The 25,129-nt window shown below is 39.1% G+C and overlaps 1 protein-coding gene across 1 annotated transcript in view; it reads right to left on the bottom strand.

The window, feature by feature from the left end:
• The window catches only part of LOC136772014 (anoctamin-2-like), a 203,339-nt gene that overhangs the window by 31,987 nt on the left and 146,223 nt on the right, over positions 1 to 25,129 (bottom strand). Inside the window, exon 22 of the mRNA XM_066724657.1 lies at positions 10,551 to 10,703. Coding sequence (XP_066580754.1) covers positions 10,551 to 10,703 — 153 coding nt within the window. The remainder of the gene's footprint in view (positions 1 to 10,550; positions 10,704 to 25,129) is intronic.

Here is a 25,129-nt window from a genome sequence, read left to right as displayed (position 1 = left end):
TCTGAACATTGAGTTGGACATTACAAGAAAAATCAACCCTGCAGAAAAGCAAAGGAAAGAAAATAGGAAAGTTCCTGCTAGAGTAGGAAGGTAAGATCATGGTTTTATTATTCTTTTGTGTTTTGTTTAGTTTTCTTATTATTGGGAACTTCAGATGTAGGACTACAGATAGTACTGGTGGTATAAAGCATTGTTTGAGGGTCCATATGTATAGCTGCAGCTAGTGTGCATTGTATGTTAGTTCTTTGTTTTATTTTTTTCTAAAGTGTAACGGCGGTGACGTCACGTTGCTACAATTTATGTTGCCAGTGCATTGACTTGTTAAGTTAGTTTTAATCAGCCCCCACAAATAACATTTTCTCTTGCCGCCTATGTGTAAATATATATATATATATATATATATATATATATATATATATATACACTACCGGTCAAAAGATTTAGAACACCTCAATTTTTCCAGTTTGTATTGAAATGTACGCAGTTTAATGTCTCAATGTACTCTGAAATTAAAGCATAGAACAAATAAACAACTGGAGATAAAAAAGAAATCATGGAATCGTTTTGTTTAACAAAATTGTACCCCTTAAGCTGACAAACAAGACATCAACTGAAGGATTTACAAGTTGCCATAGACAGACACAGGACAGTACAGGTGAGAGGCAGCCATCTTGTTGTGTTCCTAGTTTCAGACAGTCTTAGCATTCCTGATTTTGTTTTAACTGCCTTAATTGAAGTTAATCTTGTCTGTAGTTTGCCTTTATTTAAGTCAATTCAGTACAGCTGCTCAGCTGGTGAAAGTAAATAGGTTGAAGGAAAGGTGATTTAGTCTAGGACTAGCAGGATTTCAGTTAAGTAAGTTGTGCCAGGTGGATCCAGTTGGAGCCAGTTAGGTGTGAATTGGGGGCAGGTAGACAAAAGGGTACTTACTTAAAGCTGCTGTTGAGAAAGAGCTGCACTATTTATCAGTGTCAAGTCAAGCAGTTGACCAGGGGACAGAAACCAAGAGCCCCCCCCCAAAAAAACGTGCAAAATTTAGAAGCATGTGTCAGTGAAACATTACAGTATCATGTTTACAAAATGATTGCCGTCCTGGATGAACTCATCCAAGAAGATTTAATTTGTGAACGTTGTTAGCATGTTGAAATCCTAGAGATCAAGGTCCATGATCTTGAGGCTCAGCTTGTTGATCTGCGCTGTATTAGTGATATGGAAGATTTAGCCCATGAGACAGATGGCGTGCACGCCAAAACCTTAGATTCTTAGAGGTGTAGATCACACAGTGCGTTCTTGTGATAAGGAGACCGGCATGGTATCTTGCTTGCCTGATGATCAGGTTGCAGATCTCCCTAAACTAGTAGATGGGCTACTGGCCAAAGCAGGGGGGAATACACTGGTCATGGTCCACAATGCAACCAAAGACATAGGAAAAGGAAGAGCAGAGGTTCTGCAAGACAAATTTAAAGAGTAAGGAAAGAAACTAAAGAGCAGATCCTCCATAGTAGTTTTCTCCGAAATACTTCCGGTACCACATGCATGGCCAGGGAGTCAGGCAGAGATTAAAAAGTTTAACATGTGGTTGAAATCTTGGTGTAGGGAAGAGGGTTTTAGATGTATGGAGCATTGGTCTTTCTTCTGGGATAGATGAGACCTGTACAAACAGTCAGTCTACAGTCTACATCTAAACAGAAGGGGGGCTAATGCATTGGTAGAGTGTCTGTGCATGGTAATTGAGAATCTTTTAAACTAGGAACCAGGGGGTCAGGGAGCTCTGACAATGGGTGATGTTCCACTTAGGAAAGAAAACAAAGGGAAACTGCTAGTAGGAAAGTACTGAAATGTTTGTACCTCAATGCCATGAGTATAAGGAACAAGATGTTAGACCTAGAAACCACAAGTGCTGCCGTGTGACTATGATGTTGTAGGAGTGACAGAAACATGGCTTACAGAAAATGATGGAGATGAATAGAAGTTGAAAGGATACACACAGTTTAGGAGAGAAATCAAAGAGGTGGGAGGGTAGCATTATATGTCAGAAATGACATTGATTCAGAATAACTCAAATTAGATGCTAGTAATGAAACAGAATATTTGTGGGTTAAACTTTTGAATAAAAGATCCGGAGGATTAGTGGTAGGAGTGTGTTACAGACCACCCAATTCAGATATTCAGAAAGATGTTGCATTGTACAATGTAATCAGGACTGCATGTAGCCAGGGCTCGACATTAACGGCGTCCTACAGATGGATAGGCCTAGGCTACTGTGGCTAACGGTAAAAACATTTGAAAAAGGAAAGATCTGAAGATACAACTATAGGATTGTACCTTACTGCTTTTGGACAGTCCAATAAACGTGTTGTAAGCTGAATACAGAAGAAATGCAGGTTTCAATGGTAAATCGGGAAGTCTTAAAAATAATCTGCATTTTTTCTATGGTCAGATTTTGGCTATGGGCTACTAAAAGCAAGCTAAGGTAGGCTATGTAAAACATCCAGGTTTCAAACAATGATGTCTGGCTAGACATCGTTATGTAATTATTTAGGTTATGTAAATGTATAATCATTCTAAAAAATAAAGTCATTATAATGTTGGAAATTTCACTCTCTCCCTGCCTGTCTGCAGGCTGAGGCTGCGTTTTCCGGGAGTTGCTGTGGCATTTGAATTGTCTGTATAGTATCAAGAGAATATGGTTGTGTGATCTACCTGGCCTGAAAGGAATGCACTCTGTAATAAAAATATGCAACATTAGTTTTATTAGTGGCATACAACATAGACAATTTTGACTTCTTCCTCACTGTCCAAATATGTGGATTGCGTCATTCAGGCTAGTGGAATCTGGGGCCGGTTTTACTAACAGGATCAGAAAATAGGATCGGATCCGGGCTCACCGAATCCGGATCATGAAAAGCCAATGTACGAAGCAGATCAAGATCAGGCTCCACTGATCCGAGTGTTTGATCCGATTATTAAGCAGCGCGGGCAGTGACTAAGCAGTTTCCTATGGACGTGAACCGGCTCATCCGTCTCTGGTGCGGCTGTTTGAACTTCTACCGCTCTAATGACTCAATACAATCGTAAACCTTTCAGAAAACTATAGTGTGCTGTATTGCTGACAAGTTTATTAATTAAACATTCAATTAATTAGTCCGTAATCTGAAAAGCTTTCCATCAAGGACATTGCCCATTTGATCCGTTAAAAAGTACACAGCCTTTCCAGTTTATTGCACTGGTGTGTGTCTCACAAGCTACGCCACTGTTTCTTTAACTCCTCAACTACAAAAATAATATAATAATAATAATAATTTTTCAATAATTATTTGTATTTATAACACACTTTTCTTATACCCAATATTGCTACAATTCAAACAGTCAAAACAGATAAGATCAAACAAGCAACACTGCAAGAGTATTTAAAAAAAACTTGCAACAAAGAGAGATCCTTAACAGCTTTTTAAAAAGTTTTAAGAGTTTTAAGAAATGTCTGAAAGTGAAAGGGAACACACTGAAACACATTATTTTTAGTATATTGTATGTGTTGTTTAACGGGGCAGAATATCTCCATGGAATATTGTTGTTTAAGTTAGAGTTCAATTAATAAGTTAAATGATTAATAAGGTAATGGATGTTTGTTTTTATTAAGATGCATTGTCTTTTTCTAAACATATTTCATGTTGGCATGTCAAAATGCAAAAAAAACTAGTATTTTAATTTTGGGACAGGTCAAGTTCAGTTTGGGACGGTTGAAATTGCACGGTACCGGGACAGTGAGGAAAAAAGTTAGTTGCATGTAGCAAAGATGTGGCTGTTATAATGTGGGTTTCAATTTCTCAAACATAGACTGGGAAAGACCAGTTGGGGCTACAGAAGCAGACATAGAAATGGTTGAGATGGTAAATGACTGCTTTCTAACTCAATTTGTCAGGGAACCAACCAGAGAAAGCTTATGCATTGATTTTATATTTTCAAATTACTAAGATAGAGTCAGAGGGACACTAGTTAGAGAACCAATGGCAAACTGTGATCACAATATGGTTAGCTTTGAGGCATTCTTTCAAAAAACAAGGACCAAGTCTAAAACAGTGATCTACAATTTTAGAAAAGCGGTACTTAGAAGAGTTAGACTGGAGCACACTGGATACAGATTCAGTTGAAAATGGATGGTTATATTTTAAGAATATACTACTTGAGGTTCAGGAGAAATTTGTACCAAAACTTAGCAAATTGAGGACCAAAAAACATTGGCCAAAATGGTTTAATATAAGTATGCAAAAAATTTTGTATAGCGCATACAAAAGGGATAGAGGTGAAACAAAATACAAAGAATATGTTGAACTGCAAAGAGATCTTCAGAAAGGGATCAGGAAAGCAAAGAGGGAAATAAAAAGAAATATAGCTCTTGAAGCTAAAACTAATGTTAAGAGTTTTTTTCAATACTACAACAGCAAGAGGTCAATAAAGGAGGAAGTGAAACAGATAAAGGGCAAAAATGGAAAATGAACAATATGTGGCACACAACAGAGGTTTTTACAAAGGAAAAAATTGATATCATGCCACAGGTAAATAATCAGTCCAGTCAAACCCTAAGAGAGATCAGGATAAATGAGGAGGAGGTACTAAAGGCACTAGCAGAATTAAAAACAAACAAATCACCTGGGCCAGATGGTATATTTCCAACAGTACTTAAAGAAATTAGGGAAATTATTTATAGGCCGCTAACTAAAATATTCCAAATATCAGTTAGAACAGGGGATGTGCCAACTGACTGGAAGATGGCAAATGTCATACCTATCCACAAGAAAGGGGACAAAACTGAGTCTTACTAATTTATTCAAATTTTTTGAACATGCAACTGCAGCTGTAGATCACAGCATATGAAAGCATATATTATGATATACTTAGATTTTCAAAAAGCTTTTGATAAGGTTCCACACCAAAGACTGATCCTCAAATTGGAAGCTTTAGGTATTCAGGATAATGTAAGTAGATAGTTTATGAACTGGTTGATGTATAGGAAACAGAGGCTGTCGATTAGAGGAGTTGCTTCTAACTGGAGTGAGGTTGTTAGTGGAGTTCCACAGGGATCAGTATTAGGGCCTTTGCTTTTTCTAATCTATATTAATGATCTGGACTCTGGGATAGGGTGGCACGGTGGTGCAATGGTTAGCACTGCTGCCTCACAGCTCCAGGGTCCTAGATGAAGTAATGCATGAGAAAGATCTAGGAGTCTATGTGGACTCCTCACTTTCTCCATCCAAACAATGTGGGGGAGCAATAAAAGGATGTTAGGGTATATTGTCAAAAGTGTAGAATTGAGAACAAGGGAAGTAATGTTAAGACTGTACAATTCACTAGTTAGACCTCATCTGGAATACTGTGTACAGTTCTGGGCTCCACACTTCAAGAAAGATATTGCTGCTCTTATTATATCGCAACCAGACTTATTCCAGGTCTGAAGGGAATGTCCTACTCGGAGAGACCGAGGGAACTGAACCTTTTCACCCTGGACCAGAGGTGACTACGTGGGGACTTGATCCAAGTCTTCAAAATCATGAAAGGCATCGACCACATCAAACCAGAGGAGCTTTTCCAGATAAGCAGGGACACACAGAGCCGGGGACACAAATGGAAATTGGGCTTCAAGGCATTCAAGAAGGAAAACAGGAGACACTCCTTCACACAGAGAGATGTCACAATCTGGAATGCAGCGGTGTGGTTGACACTGAAAATTTGGGAACATTTAAAAATAGACTGGATAAGATCCTTGGATCACTTAGTTATTAATGGACACCAAACGAGCACAATGGGTTGAATGACCTCCTCTTGTTTGTAAACTTTCTCATGTTCTTTCGTATGTTCTTAAAACATTATCCAAATAACCTTCATACTTAAAATAAAACCCTTGCATTGTGTAGACGTTGTTAAGGGGTTTAAGATCTGCATGCAGCAAGCAGTGGCAGTCTGCCTTTGAACATGCCAGGAGGGAGTGCTAAGAGTTGGTGCAGCTTCAATGTATAACCGTTTTTACTGTCACTTAATTTTCTAGTAATAGATAGTGTAACTTTTTCTTGGTTGATTGTTTTGTTTTCTTTTTTTGTATTTACATTGAACAACATTGCTTCTAAACTGTTGAATTCCTTTTGCAAGAATGTTTTCCTGCACTGATATTTTTGTGGAATCTACAGTAAAAATAAATTAGTTTTCACAGGAATTCTGCTGTCTGTCAACATTTTACACATTTATTGTCCGCCAACTACAATACCTACAATAGCGAACAGGCCTGGAGTGTTACTACTAGTAGTGGCAAGTCCAGTTTCCATCTCACAGGTTTCTTAGTCAAGTTAAAATTTAACTTTCTTACATCTCTTAAACCCCATTCACAGTGAAACATTTGCCAGCAATTTGGTGGCATTGTGTTGCCGGCAATGTCTGTGTAAATGGGTTATTGCCGGCAAATCATTTTTCCGGCAAGGTTCCTAGTCTAATTTTCTGGAAACGGGTCTGTGTGATTGGAGCAAGAAAATGATTGCCGGCAAATGACACGTCATGTCCTTGTGTGGTCGAAGCAATCAGAATAGAGGCGCATTTTTGTTACTACAACACAAAGACCTTTGACATTGGCTGCGTCCCAAATCGCACACTTGCTTCCTACACCCTTTGACAAGTGTACACTTTGCATGACGTTGTGCTGACGTCACAGAGTGTGCACTTGAGTGAGCGAGGGTGTAGGGTGAAGCTAAAAGCGTTCAATGGGACACACTTCAGCATCAGCATTCAGCGCCTTTACCTTTGACCGAAAAAGTACCTATGCAGTCTTTTCTTGTCATCTGTCTCTGTATTTAATTAACATAATAATAATAATAATAATAATAATAATAATAATAATTTTGAAATCCATTGTTCGTTAATATCACCTCCTACTTTTATAGGATACTACTTCAGTAATTAATTAATTAATTGACATGTGCCAAAACGTTTTTTGGCTGAACTTTCTAATCATATATTTAAATCATGATTATATAATAATTTTATATTATCTATGTATTATAATTTCCTTGATACAGTGAGGGAAAAAAATATTTGATCCCCTGCTGATTTTGTACGTTTGCCCACTGACAAATAAATGATCAGTCTATAATTTTAATGGTAGGTGTATTTTAACAGTGAGAGACAGAAAAACAACAAAAAAATCCAGAAAAACGCATTTCAAAAAAGTTATAAATTGATTTGCATGTTAATGAGGGAAATAAGTATTTGACCCCTTCGACTTAGTACTTGGTGGCAAAACCCTTGTTGGCAATCACAGAGGTCAGACGTTTCTTGTAGTTGGCCACCAGGTTTGCACACATCTCAGGAGGGATTTTGTCCCACTCCTCTTTGCAGATCCTCTCCAAGTCATTAAGGTTTCGAGGCTGACGTTTGGCAACTCGAACCTTCAGCTCCCTCCACAGATTTTCTATGGGATTAAGGTCTAGAGACTGGCTAGGCCACTCCAGGACCTTAATGTGCTTCTTCTTGAGCCACTCCTTTGTTGCCTTGGCTGTGTGTTTTGGGTCATTGTCATACTGGAATACCAATCCACGACCCATTTTCAATGCCCTGCCTGAGGGAAGGAGGTTCTCACCCAAGATTTGACGGTACATGGCCCCGTCCATCGTCCCTTTGATGCGGTGCAGTTTTCCTGTCCCTCTAGCAGAAAAACACCCCCAAAGCATAATGTTTCCACCTCCATGTGGGGATGGTGTTCTTGGGGTCATTCCTCCTCCTCCAAACACGGCGAGTTGAGTTGATGCCAAAGAGCTTGATTTTGGTCTCATCTGACCACAACACTTTCACCCAGTTCTCCTCTGAATCATTCAGATGTTCATTGGCAAACTTCAGACGGGCCTCTACATGTGCTTTCTTGAGCAGGGGGACCTTGCGGGTGCTGCAGGATTTCAGTCCTTCACGGCGTAGTGTGTTACCAATTGTTTTATTGGTGACTATGGTCCCAGCTGCCTTTAGATCATTAACAAAATCCTCCCGTGTAGTTCTGGGCTGATTCCTCACCGTTCTCATGATCATTGAAACTCCACGAGGTGAGATCTTGCATGGAGCCCCAGACCGAGGGAGACTGACAGTTATTTTGTGTTTCTTCCATTTGCAAATAATCACACCAACTGTTAACACCTTCTCAACAAGCTGCTTGGCGATGGTCTTGTAGCCCATTCCAGCCTTGTGTAGATCTACAATCTTGTCCCTGACATGCTTGGTCTTTGGTCTTGGCCATGGTAGAGAGTTTGGAATCTGATTGATTGATTGCTTCTGTGGACAGGTGTCTTTTATACAGGTAACAAGATGAGATTAGGAGCACTCCCTTTAAGAGAGTGCTCTTAATCTCAGCTCGTTACCTGTATAAAAGACACCTATGAGCCAGAAATCTTGCTGAATGATAGGGGATCAAATACTTATTTCCCTCATTAACATGCAAATCAATTTATAACTTTTTTTTAATAAAGTTTTTCTGGATTTTTGTGTTGTTATTCTGTATCTCACTGTTAAAATACACCATTAAAATTATAGACTAATCATTTATTTTTCAGTGGGCAAACGTACAAAATCAGCAGGGGATCAAATACTTTTTTCCCTCACTGTACATAATTTAACAATTTCTACAACTGTCTAGCTAGCATTACATGACATTTATACACACCCGCCGATGCCATATTTTCCCAACTGACTTGTCTCTGCCTTTAACGCACAGAGTTCTGGGACTTCAGCGCTAGAACACTTCCACATAGTGTGCTCTTTTGTACACTCTGTCGAAGGGAACACTGAAGGGCACAAACAGCTCAATTAGGCTCCCTTCACTCATTCCCTAAGGGATTGGGACACCCCTTAATATGGCCACCGTAGTACTTCGGCCCTGCAAGGGAAGGGAACGAGGGAGCAAGTGTGTGCGATTTGGGACGCAGCCCAAGAACTTGTGATGGTAACGAGAAACAGACTGGTCATTTGGATTGGAGGAGGTTGAAAATAATATAGTCGCAGCAATTAAAGTGTTATTGATGAACCAACAGGTTGGCGTATGTAATACTAACTATTGTCACATATGTCAGATTTTATATACAAATAAATCATGCAAAACATAATATCTATATACAGGCAAACGTGTTACCTCGTCACACTAGGTTAGTTTCAAACTAAATAATTTGGTTCGGTTTGTTTGTTTATATCATACATATCAGTCAGTGTGCTCGCTGTTCACACTTGACTTGTGTACAAATGAACTCGGGTTCATTTTCGAGGTTCACTTCCGTGTTTTCTCAGGACTCAGATCATATTGCAATAATCAAGTGAGCTTGGTTCATTTTGTATTAATAAAACATCGGATTTTTACATTTTACATGATTAGTGCGTATAAGAAAAGGCAGCATAACGAGTAAAATAAATACATATGACGGCAATAAAGTAACTACATGCAGTAGTCTAACACATTTGACAGTCTACTTCTGATACAACCAAATAATACACGAGTGCATTCACGTTGTGCAGAATGTGCGCAGATCTGACCAGCAAAGCAATTCATTTTCAGAATCTGACGATTGTCTGTATCATGAACGGATCCAATATTTATACATACTATATGCAGTTATTGAATACGATAGGCTGCTGTACTTAATATTATAATCAGTGTTGTGCTGCCGAATGGTGATTGTTTTGCCAAAAAAAAAAATACAATAACACATTGTGAATATCCATCTAGGAGTTTTACTGCTACTGCCAAACCTTTAAACATATAGCGCTACTTTACATAATACATTAAATTAAGGGTTTTTATAGCAATTAGTTATTTCTGACCCTTATTTTCTCACACAAACAAAAGTACAAATAACCCGCAAAATGATTGTAAAGTGACTGGCTCACATGCAGCATCTTCAGATAAAAGTGAACGCTCTGATGTATTAACTTTAATTTGCATTCTATTCCATTTAGGAAAAAAAGGGAAATACCTTGTAACACCCTTGATGAATATAGTCCAATATCCAATTGTTGTCAGATTACTGATGTTACCATTAACAATAAGTAAATGAACAAATACAAATGTGCTTGTTGTCTTAATTGGTACTGTACACGTTTTTGGTTGAGTTAGTTTTCTTTTTGAAAAAGAACCGAGACCCTCCAGTGTCACATTAAATTTTTACAATAGAACCAAACTCAGTTATTTTGATAAACGGACCGAGACCAACTCTTTTGGTGTCTCAGTTCATTTTGTTTCATTTGCCAATCGAAATTTGTTGTTCACACTATTCCCCAAACGAAACAAACCCCACTGAATGCGAAACAAACCTCTAATGTGAACAAGCCTTTAGACTGCATTACAGTGACATTGATGGTAGTTTGTTTATAATTATTTTATTTTATTTTAATGCAGTAATGTCGAACTTTATAAAATGAAAAATAAAATAAGTTGTTTTGAGCAAGCAAACTAAAGATGGGGGTCATCTGTGTCAGTGATATAGGTAAAATGGAAATACAAACAGATTACATAAAAATGTAATAATATACAATACCAATATCCTTTGCTCGCACTGCATCTGGCCTTCTTAACTCTGTGACAAACTTTTTTGCATCAAGGCGGATCTCTATGATGTTGTTGAGAAGGGCAAAAAGAGGAGCCAAAGGAAAGGAGGCAACAAACAGAGACACGAATCCGAACTGGATTACTGAAAAAAAAACATACAGAAACAAATGGTTAATGTTAATTGCATGTGGAAGTTCAAAAGACATTAAAAAGCACATACAACAAAGGGCATACAGTTCTGTGTGAATTTGAAAAGCTATCATCAGTATGGGAAATGCACCACACTAGTGGGAGGTTCTGAGAATTTATGTCACAGTTATTGTGAAGTTATTATTAAAAGCTTGAATTAAGTACAGTCTCTACAGTTCTGTGTGTAACCTTTCTACACTGAAGCTGCAGTGCTGCAGTGACTTCAGCCCCTTTCTAGGTGTTTGGTATTTATTTATATTGCTTGGCATTAAACTTGCTATTGGGGTCTGGTAGCAACACCACCATACTTGTTACAACTTCTGGTTGCAATATTTAATTATTACTTCTCAGCTAAAAGCCTAGTGTTGAATGTGTTTGTCAATTCTTATATTATTGGTCTCTCTCACTAGGTTAATCATATTCACACATTTATTTACACAATGCTGTCAGTATATTTCTATACCCCCTCCCAGAAAAAAAAAAAACATACAAATAGTCACATATTGTTATGTAGGACCTAATGGCAAGATACCAATAATACAGGTATAATAATTAGGCTACATTAGTACAAATAAGCTTGTTTAACTACAAACAATTCCACATACTGTTAATCTCCACTTACCATAGTCACTGCCCAGGTACAATACAGTGTTATGGTTATTTACATGACAACTTTATTCAAGGTGAATGCTCTTTCATCAAGTAAATGAGCTTCACATGTAAAAGCCAAATAATATTCATTAAAATTCCATTGTTATTACCATCTGTCCAACCCATTAGTGGTCCAAACATGAGCTCCATAGAGAAATGGCCATTACATTTTATTGCTGACTATAGCAATGTTTAAATTTGCATCAATATTTTATATTAAACAAATGCAAATCATTAACTAATTGTTAGAAAATGTGGGGGCACAATATTTTTCTATCAAAACTGCCTACAAGCCTGTCCATATGTCACACAAACAGCCCCTTATGTTTGTATATTTCTCATCACATTGTCAGGTATTCTGAAGCATTGCTGAATTCTCCTGTTTTGTAGCCATCTAATACATTTTAAGGTAATTTTGGTGGTTACATTATTATTATTTTTTTTAGAGGCTTCTCTAGTGTCAATTTCCACCAAGAAATGTAAATTGCATGAAAAAACAGAAAATACGTGCTGATCAGAGTGCTCTATGCGGATGTGTGGTGAAACTACATACTTCTGACTGGACAAGTCCATTTTAATTTCATTCTGGTGTTCTGACTGAAAAATCAACTCAATTACTTCAATTTGAAACACACACATACACACGCACACAGTGTAGAAAGCACAAAGATGTAATAGAAACTGATAAAAAAGAATGGAGAGATGGAGAGTGAACTTGCTGCAGGAAGGGCTGAATGCTGTGTTGTTGATGAGAATACAAGTGAATTGAGGGCGCAGATCGTTGTGTTACAACAATATCTGGTGGGAGCTTCAGAAAAGGAGTGCAGGGAGCACAGAGAAGCAATATAATTTATTTTTTTTAAAGAATGAAGAAATGGAGAGTGAAATGGCAGCTGGAAGAGCCGAACAGCGTGTTATTGCACAAAATGCAAGTGAACTACGAGCACAAAATGTTATATTAAGACGGGATCTGGAAGCTAGTATTTTTAGGGGTCTAGGAAAGCAACTGGAAAAATACCAGGGTGCATATGAGATGCTTTGGGCCAAAAGCACAAAGAATCCACAGGTTTTCAGGAAAGGTGCTGTAAGTGAGAGCCCCTTGAGGACCAAACTGGAACACGTCTAAAGCCATGTGGCAACTCTGGGCATCCAATTGCCAATGGATAGTGATGAGGAAAGCGATGAGGATAGTTCAGGGAAGGTTGTTTGTGGAAAAGAAAAATATAAAAACCAACTGGAGGATGGTAGCAGTCCGGTAAAGGCTGCTCTGTTCAGAATAACAGGGTGTCTAACGCGCCAGAAGGCTGGGTCACATAAAAAGTGATTGTTGGTCAAAGAGGGAGGTTCAGAAGGACAGGGACCACAACAACAAAAGGGTATGAAGTCTTCCTCTTCCTTATGAGGAGTTTAACAAGATGCTGCAAAACATGCAACAGGCAATTTTACAATATATACCTGATAGTAAGGACAGTGGTTCAAGTGATCGGATGAATAGGTATAATATACAATAGGTATAGGGATGTCTGACCTCTGTAACTATGGTAGCTAATCTAAAAAGTGACAAGTTTGGCAGACCTAGTATTGAAGTTTCGGTAGGAGGCCATCGAGACAATTGGTTATTAGATACTGGGGCTGCAATCACCTTAACCCACTTAGATTTTCCAAGCACAGGTAAAACTACAGAACTAATTGGAGTAGGAAGTGGAGTGATTACTGCCACACAGTCAATACCTGTAAAAGCACAAATTGGTACTGATAAGATTAATCTTAAGGTTTGGATGTCTAGAACACATGAAGATTCAATATTGGGTGCAGATGTAATGGAAAAGCATGGGTACATTGTGGATTTGGCCAATCAAGTATTGTGGAAAGGTAGTGAGCAGGAGAGTAAATGTGTGATAATTTCTGACAGATATGCAGTATATACAGTAAAGGGAGTACTTGCACTGGGAACTCGGAATGAAGAGTTTGCTGATCTCTTGCAAAAACATGATGGTGTCTGGGCTACACACAAACATGATTGTGGTAAGGTTAGGACTATGGAAGTGCATGTACAGGGGGATGACCACTGTACTTGCCTGTGTAAATTGTAAATTGTCAATTGTAAATTGTAAAATGTATTATATTTTGAATTGCTATGTTTCAGTTAGATTGAATTTGTAATGATTGATGCCTTTTACTTGTATATTTTTTTACTTTTACTGTATTTTTGCACTTTGTGTTGCACTTATGTTGTAAGTCGCCCTGGATAAGGGCGTCTGCCAAGAAATTAAAATTATAATATTAAAAAATAATGGAGAGCCACGAGACTATGAAGAGGTAAGACACACGCAATTGAGGAGAATTGTTCGGGTTGCTAGTAAGGACGGAGACATACCACTGTACGTAGATGGTTCTAGGTATTGGGAAGATGGACAGTACTGGATGATTAAAATACATTTAGACAGTGCCTTTTGTAGTGCATGCTTTAATAGAGCACGTAGCCCTATGGCAAACCCATAACTCATCGGAGTAGCTTGCAAAAGATGGCAAGCCAGGAACCAAACAGGATTTGCATCACAAATGTTAAGGCTCATCAAACACCTGGTAAAAGCAAAGAGGGAGACAATAATAATAAGGTGTGATGAGTTAGCAAAAGTTGCAGCAAGAAAAGGAGAATTGTGCCCAGAAGAATTGCCAACAGAAGTAGCAGAAAAACCCACTGACTTAGTCTCTATGCAAAACCAACAGAAGTGTGTGTGGCTAGAAAGGCCATCAAGGAAGGGAACAGTGTACCTGCAGGGTACCAAAAGGAAAGGCGGTATTTAACCCACATAGATGAACTGGTGGTGGTGGTTCACACTAAACCAGTTCAGAGATGGGTAACACCGAGTTCCCTTAGGAAAGAAATAGTGGAATATATGCACGGGATTAGTGGGCATGCAGCAACAGAAAGAGTAATGAGCATGATAAGGGAATCTCACTGGTGACCAGGAATGAGACAATTGAAGAAGTATGTGACCATTGTGTGATAAATGAACCCCATTCCACAAAAGCGTAAAGCATTGTTGGGAGAATCCTTAGCAGCTGAAGGACCCTGGATAAGCCTACAAATCAATTATGTGGGACCATTGCCACCAGCTAGAGGGGGGGTTGATATGTTCAGTAAGGAAATGCATGGCTGCTGCCACAGCCCGAGTGTTGTGGGAACAGGGATGGGGATTCCCTAGAAGGTTAGAAAGTGATCGAGGGACTCATTTCACAGGGAAATTATAAAAGAATGATGTGCTATTTTGGGAATCACACAAAAGTGGCACATACCCTATCATCCACAATCATCAGGAGTGGTGGAAAGGATTAATAGGACCATCAAAACTGCACTAAAAAAGGCCACACTGGAGGCTGGAAAAGACTGGAGTAGACATGTGCCAGGCATCCTGATGACTGTTAGGGGAACTGTATGAATTAATGACTGGCCAAACTATGCCACTGATGCACCCCAAAAGCTATCCAGGATCGTGTAAGACAGCATCAGTTTCTGAGAGAGGTACAGAAACAGCTGGAGGACAAGCTGCTGTCGGGGATAACCCACCAAGGGAACAAAAAGAGATGAGATAGAGATGTGAGACCAAATGCTCACCAATTCAGAATAGGGGAATGGGTAATGGTTAAAAACTACCTCCAAAAAAGGCCCTGGGATGCAAACTGGACAGGACCACATAAGATTGTGGACACCTGTGGGGTGGGTAATCTGAGAATTCAAGTAAAGGGCAGTAAGGAACCATTATATAAATGGTATCATGCCGACCAGTGTAAACTGTATCAAACATACAGGCAGCAACTGGATACTGACAAAAAATAAATACTGCACTTGATTGTCTTACAGATACGGTTCGTGCACATTGGACCATGGGCTGGAGAAGAGTGCATCAAGGGGGGTGCTTCTCGGTTCTCCTTATCTACTGCCTAACCATGGCATTAGGTAATATCATCAAGAACAATACATGCGGAACACACAGCAATGGGACTGAATTTCTCAGCCTCAATGATAACTACCTGAACTGCCACAGGATAGCTATCTGCTAAGAAGGAGTGGAATGTCGGTGCCATGACAGCTATGATGGTAAAGGGATTAGTAATTGTGAAGACAGGGACGAATGCAAAGAAAATGGGAACATTTTTGCTAGGAACTAAGTTTGTGAAAATATTCAAGGGAATTATAAATGCAAATGTGCAAATGGTTGGGTAACTGATGACAAACTAAAATGTATGAGGATGTGCCCTAAAATGTGGCCTATGCCATCTAATGGAATTGTAATGGCATCTGATCCTTGGACCTATATCAACAATGTGAAGTGGGAATATGTAGTTACATGCAGGTAACAAAAATGTCCACTATAATTACACTATGGGAGGAATAGAACTAGATGAAGTAACGCATGAGAAAGACCTAGGAGTCTATGTGGACTCCTCACTTTCTCCATCCAAACAATGTGGGGGAGCAATAAAAGAATGTTAGGATATATTGTCAAAAGTGTAGAATTGAGAACAAGGGAAGTAATGTTAAGACTGTACAATGCGCTAGTTAGACCTCATCTGGAATACTGTGTACAGTTCTGGGCTCCACACTTCAAGAAAGATATCGCTGCTCTAGAGGCAGTTCAGAGGAGAGCAACCAGACTTATTCCAGGTCTGAAGGGAATGTCCTACTCGGAGAGACTGAGGGAACTGAGCCTTTTCACCCTGGAACAGAGGAGACTACGTGGGGAATTGATTCAAGTCTTCAAAATCATGAAAGGCATCGACCACATCAAACCAGAGGAGCTTTTCCTGATCAGCAGGGACACACGCACCCGGGGACACAAATGGAAATTGGGCTTCAAAGCATTCAAAACGGAAAACAGGAGACACTTCTTTACACAGAGAGTAGTCACAATCTGGAACAAACTCCCCAGGAATGTGGTAGAAGCTGAAAGTTTGGGAACATTTAAAAATAGACTGGATAGGATCCTCTCATTTGTAAACTTTCTTATGTTCTTATGTTCTTATGTGACAGTAGTACTAAGTGTAGGACAGCTCAACACCCAGCAGATAGCTGCTTGTAAAAAACATCTTACCATAGCTAGACCTTATGATGACATAATAACAAGAGAATGGGAAGAGGTAGCCCTGAGAGGCACGCCTAGTGATCAAAAAAAGAGAAGTATTCTTGGAGATTTGTGAGGTCTGTTTGGTTCAGGGAATTCTTTATACAATCATCATCAAATAGGTCTGCTAAAATGATACATTAATAGTGTAAAAACTAAATTGGGAAACTTGTTACAGGAACAAGCACAGTTATCTAGTCAAACAGATATTATGATAAATGATATAGAAGCACAGATGTAATTAACATAAACGTTATGAGAGAGCTATTTAAATTATCACAACAATAGTTCTGTATAGCTGCTGCAAGTCATATGCAGGCAATGGTGCAGGACTCTGTGACTGATGTAATTGCTCATCGGTTCCCTAGACATTTTATCAAAGAGGAAGATATGCAAGATGTGGAAGAATTGTTCCAAGGGAACCAGGCAAGCATGGGGAGCTATCCTTAGCTCCTGTATAGAAGGAGATCTTAACTGGTTTAATTCAGAATTAGCACAAAGCATTTTGAGTAAGTTGCCAGACTCCCAGTGTCAAGCACACACTACCCAGAAAGAAATGTTTTTTTTTATCAGTAATTGGAAAAACCTATGCATGTACAATTATAAGAACAGAACACACTACACTACCACAGTGAACTGTGTACTTGATAGACGAGAATGGGTGTCAATTAGCGATACAACAGTTTGTGGGAATTGCACAAACAACATTTTAAATTAACGTATTTGTACTTGTAAAAGATACCAGCAAGAGTGTGTTCTACCTGTGGAGTTTGTGCACATAGTCATAAATGCTGTTACAATCCCATTAAAATATAATCATACCAGCAAAAAAATAGTATTGGTTATGGATATACCTGTGTAATGTGTATCAGAATACTTATAACATGATCAACATGGGGAAACTTTACAATGATTCAATAATTAGGATACATAAAGAACATGGTATGACAGTACACAATGGAACACAGTTACTTGAGATTGAAAGTCTAAAGGGATGTATTGTTGGAAAAGATGTGATAATGTGTTCCATTCATAGACTAAATTCATACCTAGGTTGTGGATGGAAAAATGCAACCAATCAGAGTAATTTTATCAATCAATAAATCAATAAATCAATCAATCAGTCAATTATTCGAGGAACATTGGGGAAAGAATGTTGTATTACACAGAAGATAGGCTTGATTTAAATTTGTATGACCAATATGCTAAAAATATGCAACCTGACCCCTTACCTGAACTCAGATATGCAAAAGTTACTAAACAAGGAAAAACAAATGGAATTGCAATTAATTATGGTGATGGATCAAGAGAAGGTGCTAATACAGCAAATCCACAACTATGCAAATGATCATTCAATAGTAACCACTAACAACGAGGAAACCTACTGGGATTGGCTGTTCAACTTAGCTGCAGCAGCATCAGTAGGAGTACTGGTGCTAGTGCTGATATGCTACCGCCGGGCCTTATCAAAGGTAAACAAGAAAAACAATGAATATCTGGAAAGAAGGATGTCACTGTTACCCAGCTGAATGTAGGGTATATGATGTATGTGTAAGAACTTGGTATGTAAACTGGGTCAACCTAAGTTAGTCATATAACGCTACTGGTAAACCTGTCTCTGCTTGTTTCCCCCAGTGGGTCAAGGTTTCAGGGGGGTTTATGTAAGGAATAATGTAATTGCTGAAGCTGGGGAAATTCCACCCTGATAATATTCCACAGTTTAAAGTCATCTCCCCAAATGTTCTTGGGTATTGTCCTCTTTCACAGGAGGTAAACGCAGATGGCTGAGGAAGAGGGGGTCCCTGGTACAGGGTTCCCGCGGCTCCTTAAAAAGTGTTAAAAGGTCTTAAAATAAAATCTGGGAAATTAAGGTCATAAATTGTCTTAAATTTACCGTAAATTTGCTGTAGGTATTAAATTTGCAGATGATGCGTTTAAGGCTGATGGGAAAATTGACACGCACGGCGGCACAGTAGGTAAAAAAATCTAATTAGCATGTATTTGTTTGATTAAAGGATGACTTAGGTGGATCCGCCCAAAATATGAAAAAGTATGAACTATCTGAGAAACGATTTAAGATAAAGACAGGTGGTGTTTTTATCTGCGTAGCTGAGATTCTGCTGAAAAGAGCCATGTGCAGTTTGTTTACGCACACTTCCTGGTTTTTGAAATTCAGTGTGCAAAGCAGCACATGGGGCTGTAATTTCCCAATGGAGAGGATGATACTGTTTGTGTCATGTGCCATGGAGATCTGCCTTTACTAGCCAAACCAAAAAAACATGTTTCAGGCAGCTGATAAGTGTTGGGTTACAGACCGAGGAGCGCAAGAGAGGGGGGAGGAGTGGGAAAGCCAGCAGTGAGAGCGAGAGAGAGGCTTATACAATTCAGTTGCCTCTTCACTGTTGACGTTGAGACTGGTGTTTTGCGGGTACTATTTAATGAAGCTGCCAGTTGAGGACCTGTGAGGTGTCTGTTTCTCAAACTAGACACTCTAATGTATTTGTCCTCTTGCTCAGTTGTGCACCGGGGCCTCCCACTCCTCTTTCTATTCTGGTTAGAGCCAGTTTGTGCTGTTCTGTGAAGGGAGTTGTACACAGCATTGTATGAGATCTTCAGTTTCTTGGCAATTTCTCGCATGGAATAGCCTTCATTTCTCAGAACAAGAATAGACGGACAAGTTTCAGAAGAAAGTTCTTTGTTTCTAGCCATTTTGAGCCTATAATCGAACCCACAATTGCTGATGCTCGAGATACTCAACTAGTCTAAAGAAGGCCAGTTTTATTGCTTCTTTAATCAGCACAACAGTTTTCAGCTGTGCTAACATAAATGCAAAAGAGTTTTCTAATGATCAATTAGCCTTTTAAAATGATAAACTTGGATTAGCAAACACAATGTGCCATGGGAACACAGGACTGATGGTTGCTGATAATGGGCTTCTGTACGCCTATGTAGATATTCCATTACAAATCAGCCGTCTCCAGCATTAACATTAACAATGTGTTTCTGATCAATTTGATGTTATTTGAATGGGCAAAAAATTGCTTTTCTTTCGAAAACAATGACATTTCTAAGTGACCCCAATCTTTTGAATGGTAGTGTATATATATATATATATATATATATACACTCACCTAAAGGATTATTAGGAACACCATACTAATACTGTGTTTGACCCCCTTTTGCCTTCAGAACTGCCTCAATTCTACGTGGCATTGATTCAACAAGGTGCTGAAAGCATTCTTTAGAAATGTTGGCCCATATTGATAGGATAGCATCTTGCAGTTGATGGAGATTTGTGGGATGCACATCCAGGGCACGAAGCTCCAGTTCCACCACATCCCAAAGATGCTCTATTGGGTTGAGATCTGGTGACTGTGGGGGCCAGTTTAGTACAGTGAACTCATTGTCATGTTCAAGAAACCAATTTCAAATGATTCGACCTTTGTGACATGGTGCATTATCCTGCTGGAAGTAGCCATCAGAGGATGGGTACATGGTGGTCATAAAGGGATGGACATGGTCAGAAACAATGCTCAGGTAGGCCGTGGCATTTAAACGATGCCCAATTGGCACTAAGGGGCCTAAAGTGTGCCGAGAAAACATCCCCCACACCATTACACCACCCACAGCAGCCTGCACAGTGGTAACAAGGCATGATGGATCCATGTTCTCATTCTGTTTACGCCAAATTCTGACTCTACCACCTGATTGTCTCAACAGAAATCGAGACTCATCAGACCAGGCAACATTTTTCCAGTCTTCAACTGTCCAATTTTGGTGAGCTTGTCCAAATTGTAGCCTCTTTTTCCTATTTGTAGTGGAGATGAGTGGTACCCGGTGGGGTCTTCTGCTGTTGTAGCCCATCCGCCTCAAGGTTGTACGTGTTGTGGCTTCACAAATGCTTTGCTGCATACCTCGGTTGTAACGAGTGGTTATTTCAGTCAAAGTTGCTCTTCTATCAGCTTGAATCAGTCGGCCCATTCTCCTCTGACCTCTAGCATCAACAAGGCATTTTCGCCCACAGGACTGCCGCATACTAGATGTTTTTCCCTTTTCACACCATTCTTTGTAAACCCTAGAAATGGTTGTGCGTGAAAATCCCAGTAACTGATCAGATTGTGAAATACTCAGACCGGCCCGTCTGGCACCAACAACCATGCCACGCTCAAAATTGCTTAAATCACCTTTCTTTCCCATTCAGACATTCAGTTTGGAGTTCAGGAGATTGTCTTGACCAGGACCACACCCCTAAATGCATTGAAGCAACTGCCATGTGATTGGTTGGTTAGATAATTGCATTAATGAGAAATTGAACCGGTGTTCCTAATAATCCTTTAGGTGAGTGTATATATATATAGATGTCTTCCCTCTAAACCTGTATAATATTTAGCAAGCAATTGTCTTTTAAGCAAGGTTTTCACACCACATACACCCCCATTAGAAATAAAATAGCTGGACCTGGGAGACTACCAAGAAATGCAAAGGCACATGGAGGACTATAGTCGATGTGATTTCAAGTTGATAAAATTAAGTGCAGCTTAACATTTGTACTGACTATGTTCAAGAGAATTGTAATTTTAATATGCACATTGATGCATGCAAACACGTTCCAAAAAAGTTGTGACAGGGGCAATTTAGGACTAATAGTGATGTGACAAGTTGAAATAAGAAGGTGATGTGTAATCGTGTAATCACAGTATATAAGGGGCCTCCAAAAAAGGCCTAGTCCTTCAGAGCAAGGATGGGTCGAGGCTCGCCAATCTGCCAACAGATGCGTCAGCGAATAATCCAACACTTTGAGAACAACATTCCCCAAATACAAATCGGTAGGATTTGGGGCATTTCACCTTCTACAGTGCACAATATTATTAAAAGATTCAAGGAATCCGGTCAAATCTCAGTGCGTAAAGGGCAAGGTCGAGTCATGAGTCTATAATGGATATCCTGACATGGGCTCGGGAATACTTTGGTAAGCCTTTGTCAGTCAACACCATTCACCGCTGCATCCACAGATGTAAGTTAAGGCTTTACTATGCAAAGCAGAAGCCATACATCAACACTGTCCAGAAGCACCACCAACTTCTCTGTCTCATCTGAGATGGACAGTAGCACAGTGGAATCATGTTGTGTGGTCTGACGAGTCAACATTTCAAATAGTTTTTGGACAAAACAGCCGATGTGTTCTCCAGGCCAAAAAGGAAAGGACCATCCAAGCTGTTATCACCGTCAGGTCCAAAAGCCAGTGTCTGTCATGGTATGGGGGAGTGTCAGTGCCCATGGCATGGGTAAGTTGCACATCTGTGAGGGCACCTTTAATGCAGAAAGATATGTACACATTTTGGAGCAACATATGCTGCCATCCAGATGTCGTCTTTTCTAGGGACATCCTTGCATTGTCAAGGACGACATCACCAAACCATATTCTGCCCAGATTACAAGCGCATGGTTGTGTAAGCAGAGAGTGCGGGTGCTAGCATGGCCTGCTTGCAGTCCTGACCTGTCTCCAATTGAGAATGTGTGGCGCATTATGAAGCACAAAATAAGGCAACAAAGGCCCCGTACATAATGGATAATGGATGAATCGGGGAAAATTCCGCTTGCTAAACTTAACCAACTGGTGTCTTCAGTGCCCAAATGCTTAATAAGTTTTATTAAAAGAAAAGGTGATGTTACACAGTGGTAAACAGTCAACTGTCCCAACTTTTTTGGAGTGTGTTGCAGTCATCAGTTTTGAAATGAGTGTATATTTCAAAAAATAAATTAAATTCACAAAGTAAAACATCAAATAATGTGTTAATAATGTGTTTTCAATATAGTACAGGGTGAATTGAATTTTCAAATGACTCTTTTTGTTAGTTTTTTGCATTTTCCATACTGTCCCAAATTTTTCGGAATTGGGGTTGTACAAGTTTGTGGGTAAATTACTGCCATTATTTCCTTATTGATTAGGATATTGTGTTAGTTTTGTTGTTACCTTGCATAGATTAAAACAGGTGAAGGATTTGTGTACATTTTGCTAGTTTTTATTTAATAGTTATAATAAAATGTGCAGAGGAAAGTGATTTTGCTATGATTTCCCAGAATAAGCAAACACAAATATTAATTGTATATATATATACATATATAACTTTAAACGACTTCATTTTTTGGGACATTTCAATAGAGATGTAATTATGTGTACATATTTGGAGCTATGTTAGTGGTGGCACTGTCGCTAAAGACGAGAGTTCAGTGGGGAATTACCCTAAATTAAGTTTCACTTGAAACATATGCTAGGGTCACACTATATGATTTCTACAATCTGACACAGTTTTGAGAACGGTGGGTAGCTCACACTTAAGCTAAGGTCACACTACACGATTTTAAGCCTGATTTGGCCCTCCCGACCAATCTGCACTGATCGCAGGTCGCCTGCAACCGATAATCGTGTAGTGCGAGACTGTCCACGATGCAATCGGTTGCCCTCCGATACAATCATAAGCTAGTCAGATCCCCTACGATTTTATTAAACATGTTTAATATTTAGTGTGATCAGTGTCACACGGAGACCGGCAGCAGCCAATGAGAATTCAGCTGATTTAAGGAAAAAGCTAAGAAACAGGAAGAATAATCATGACAGCAGTATTTGATTTTGAAGTTTGCGGCAGGTTAAAATACTATATTACAGGGACAATAATATTTTCAAATACAAATACCAATTAGATTCTGCAATATGGTCCTGTATGGTCTGTGCAAAATATTGATACACACAATGGGATGATCTGTGTGATATAGCTGTTGCTCAACAGAGTATACAGGCTATTCACCTCACCTCCCCAGCCATGTCTGCACCTACAACCGCACATACAAACGCAAACAGTAACAGCGTCAATCTTGTGGTCACGTTCTTGTTGCGCAGATTTCCCAAGTTCTGCACAGATTTGCAGAAATCCACCGATCCATTGGTGGAGCAGCGCAGATCTGTACAGAACTGCGGACATCTGCGCTACACAAACGTGACCTGTAAAAGTCCAGGTCCATGTTTGTTTACTTTTTCTCTGGATGGATAACGCATGTTTTGGAGCTCCCCACAAGGATTTCAGATCAGTCGTTAAGTGTGTCCCACCCTGTACTAAGTGATCTTGTAGTGTGCACAATAAATACATTCGGTGAAAAACGGTCATTAAATGTGAGCTGCCCACTGTTCCCAAAATCGGGTCAGATTGTAGAAATCATGTAGTGTGACCTTAGCATTGCTACTTTCTTCTATTTTTTAATGTACATGCCATGATGTACAGTTTTGTAGTTTGCTATTAGCAGCTGGTTAAAGTTGTATTTAATCCCGCCCAACAATACAGTGGGAGTGGTCACATTTTTGCTGTATTAAATAAGAACATAAGAACTGAACTGCCTCTAGAGCAGCGATATCTTTCTTGAAGTGTGAAGCCCAGAAATGTACACAGTATTCCAGATGAGGTCTAACTAGTCCATTGTACAGTATTAACATTAATAAAGAAAATATCTGTGAGAAAACAACCTGAAAATGCTCTCGCAGCTCCTCTAGTTTAAGACAATTACAAAGTTTTCTAAAGCCTCTCGCGGTTTTGGCAAAGTATAAAGAAATCCAGTTCAGCACAGTTTTGCATAGGTGCTGCTCCATGGGTTTATTCACACACCTCCATGGCTCTTTGTGTACAGTAGAAATAACTGCTTATATTGCTCACAGTAACTGCAATAAAAGTGTACAGTGTGTGTAACAAATTAGATAATTTGCCCAACATACATACAAACAAAATGTTGCATATCGTTTGTGCACAGAGAGAAAATATGTTGATATTGAATGTAATTTTATATAGTGTTTTGTTCAGCAAAGTGTCAGTGTTTGTTTCGGTTATGTTTTTTATGTATTTGTTCTTTACTTATTTGTTTAATTCACTTGTTCATTTATTCTGCTGTTGCTTTTGTTTGCTATTAAATCTCCATTTATGTCTTAAATTTTTTTTCCTTCTTAATAGATATTTTGTGTGAGTAGTGCCTACTATCGAGGTAAATATTAAACCTCACAATGTACACTACTGGTCAAAAGTTTTAGAACACCCCCATTTTTCCAGTAAACTGACAGAGGTTAAAAAAAAAGTTTAGGTTACCAAAAACTGAAAAATAATGTACATTTCAGAGTACATTTTTATACTGTTACTACACCCACTTAAGCATTATTTGGCAGTGTTTATGTGAAGCTCCTGTGCATAGAAGTTACAGTATTTCTACAATGCACATATCATTTGAAAGCTTATTCTCTTGGCTACCAGCGCATTTCATTCTCAAACACATCTGATTTACAGTTTCCATGTCACCCGCCGTCATTCAGAGCCCGGGGGGTAAAAGCGCAGTCTGCTCCGGTGGGGGTGTGTCTCATTCAGACGGTCACAGATCACTCCGTTTCGATCGTATTTCTTTGCAAATAGGCTTGTTTTGTTCAGAAACCCTAATTTATCCAGTTTGTATTGAAATTTAAGCAGTTCAAGTCCAGTGAATAACCTGAAATGGTACAAAGGTAAGCAGAAAACTGCAAGAGGTTTAAAAAAAAAGTTTAGGTTATTTGATGTTCTATCAAACACAGAGA

This window comes from Amia ocellicauda, chromosome 15 (assembly GCF_036373705.1).
Source record: "Amia ocellicauda isolate fAmiCal2 chromosome 15, fAmiCal2.hap1, whole genome shotgun sequence".
Taxonomy (NCBI): Eukaryota; Metazoa; Chordata; class Actinopteri; order Amiiformes; family Amiidae; genus Amia; species Amia ocellicauda.
The sequence above is the reverse complement of the archived record's forward strand: the minus strand, read 5'-3'. Positions and strand labels throughout refer to the sequence as shown.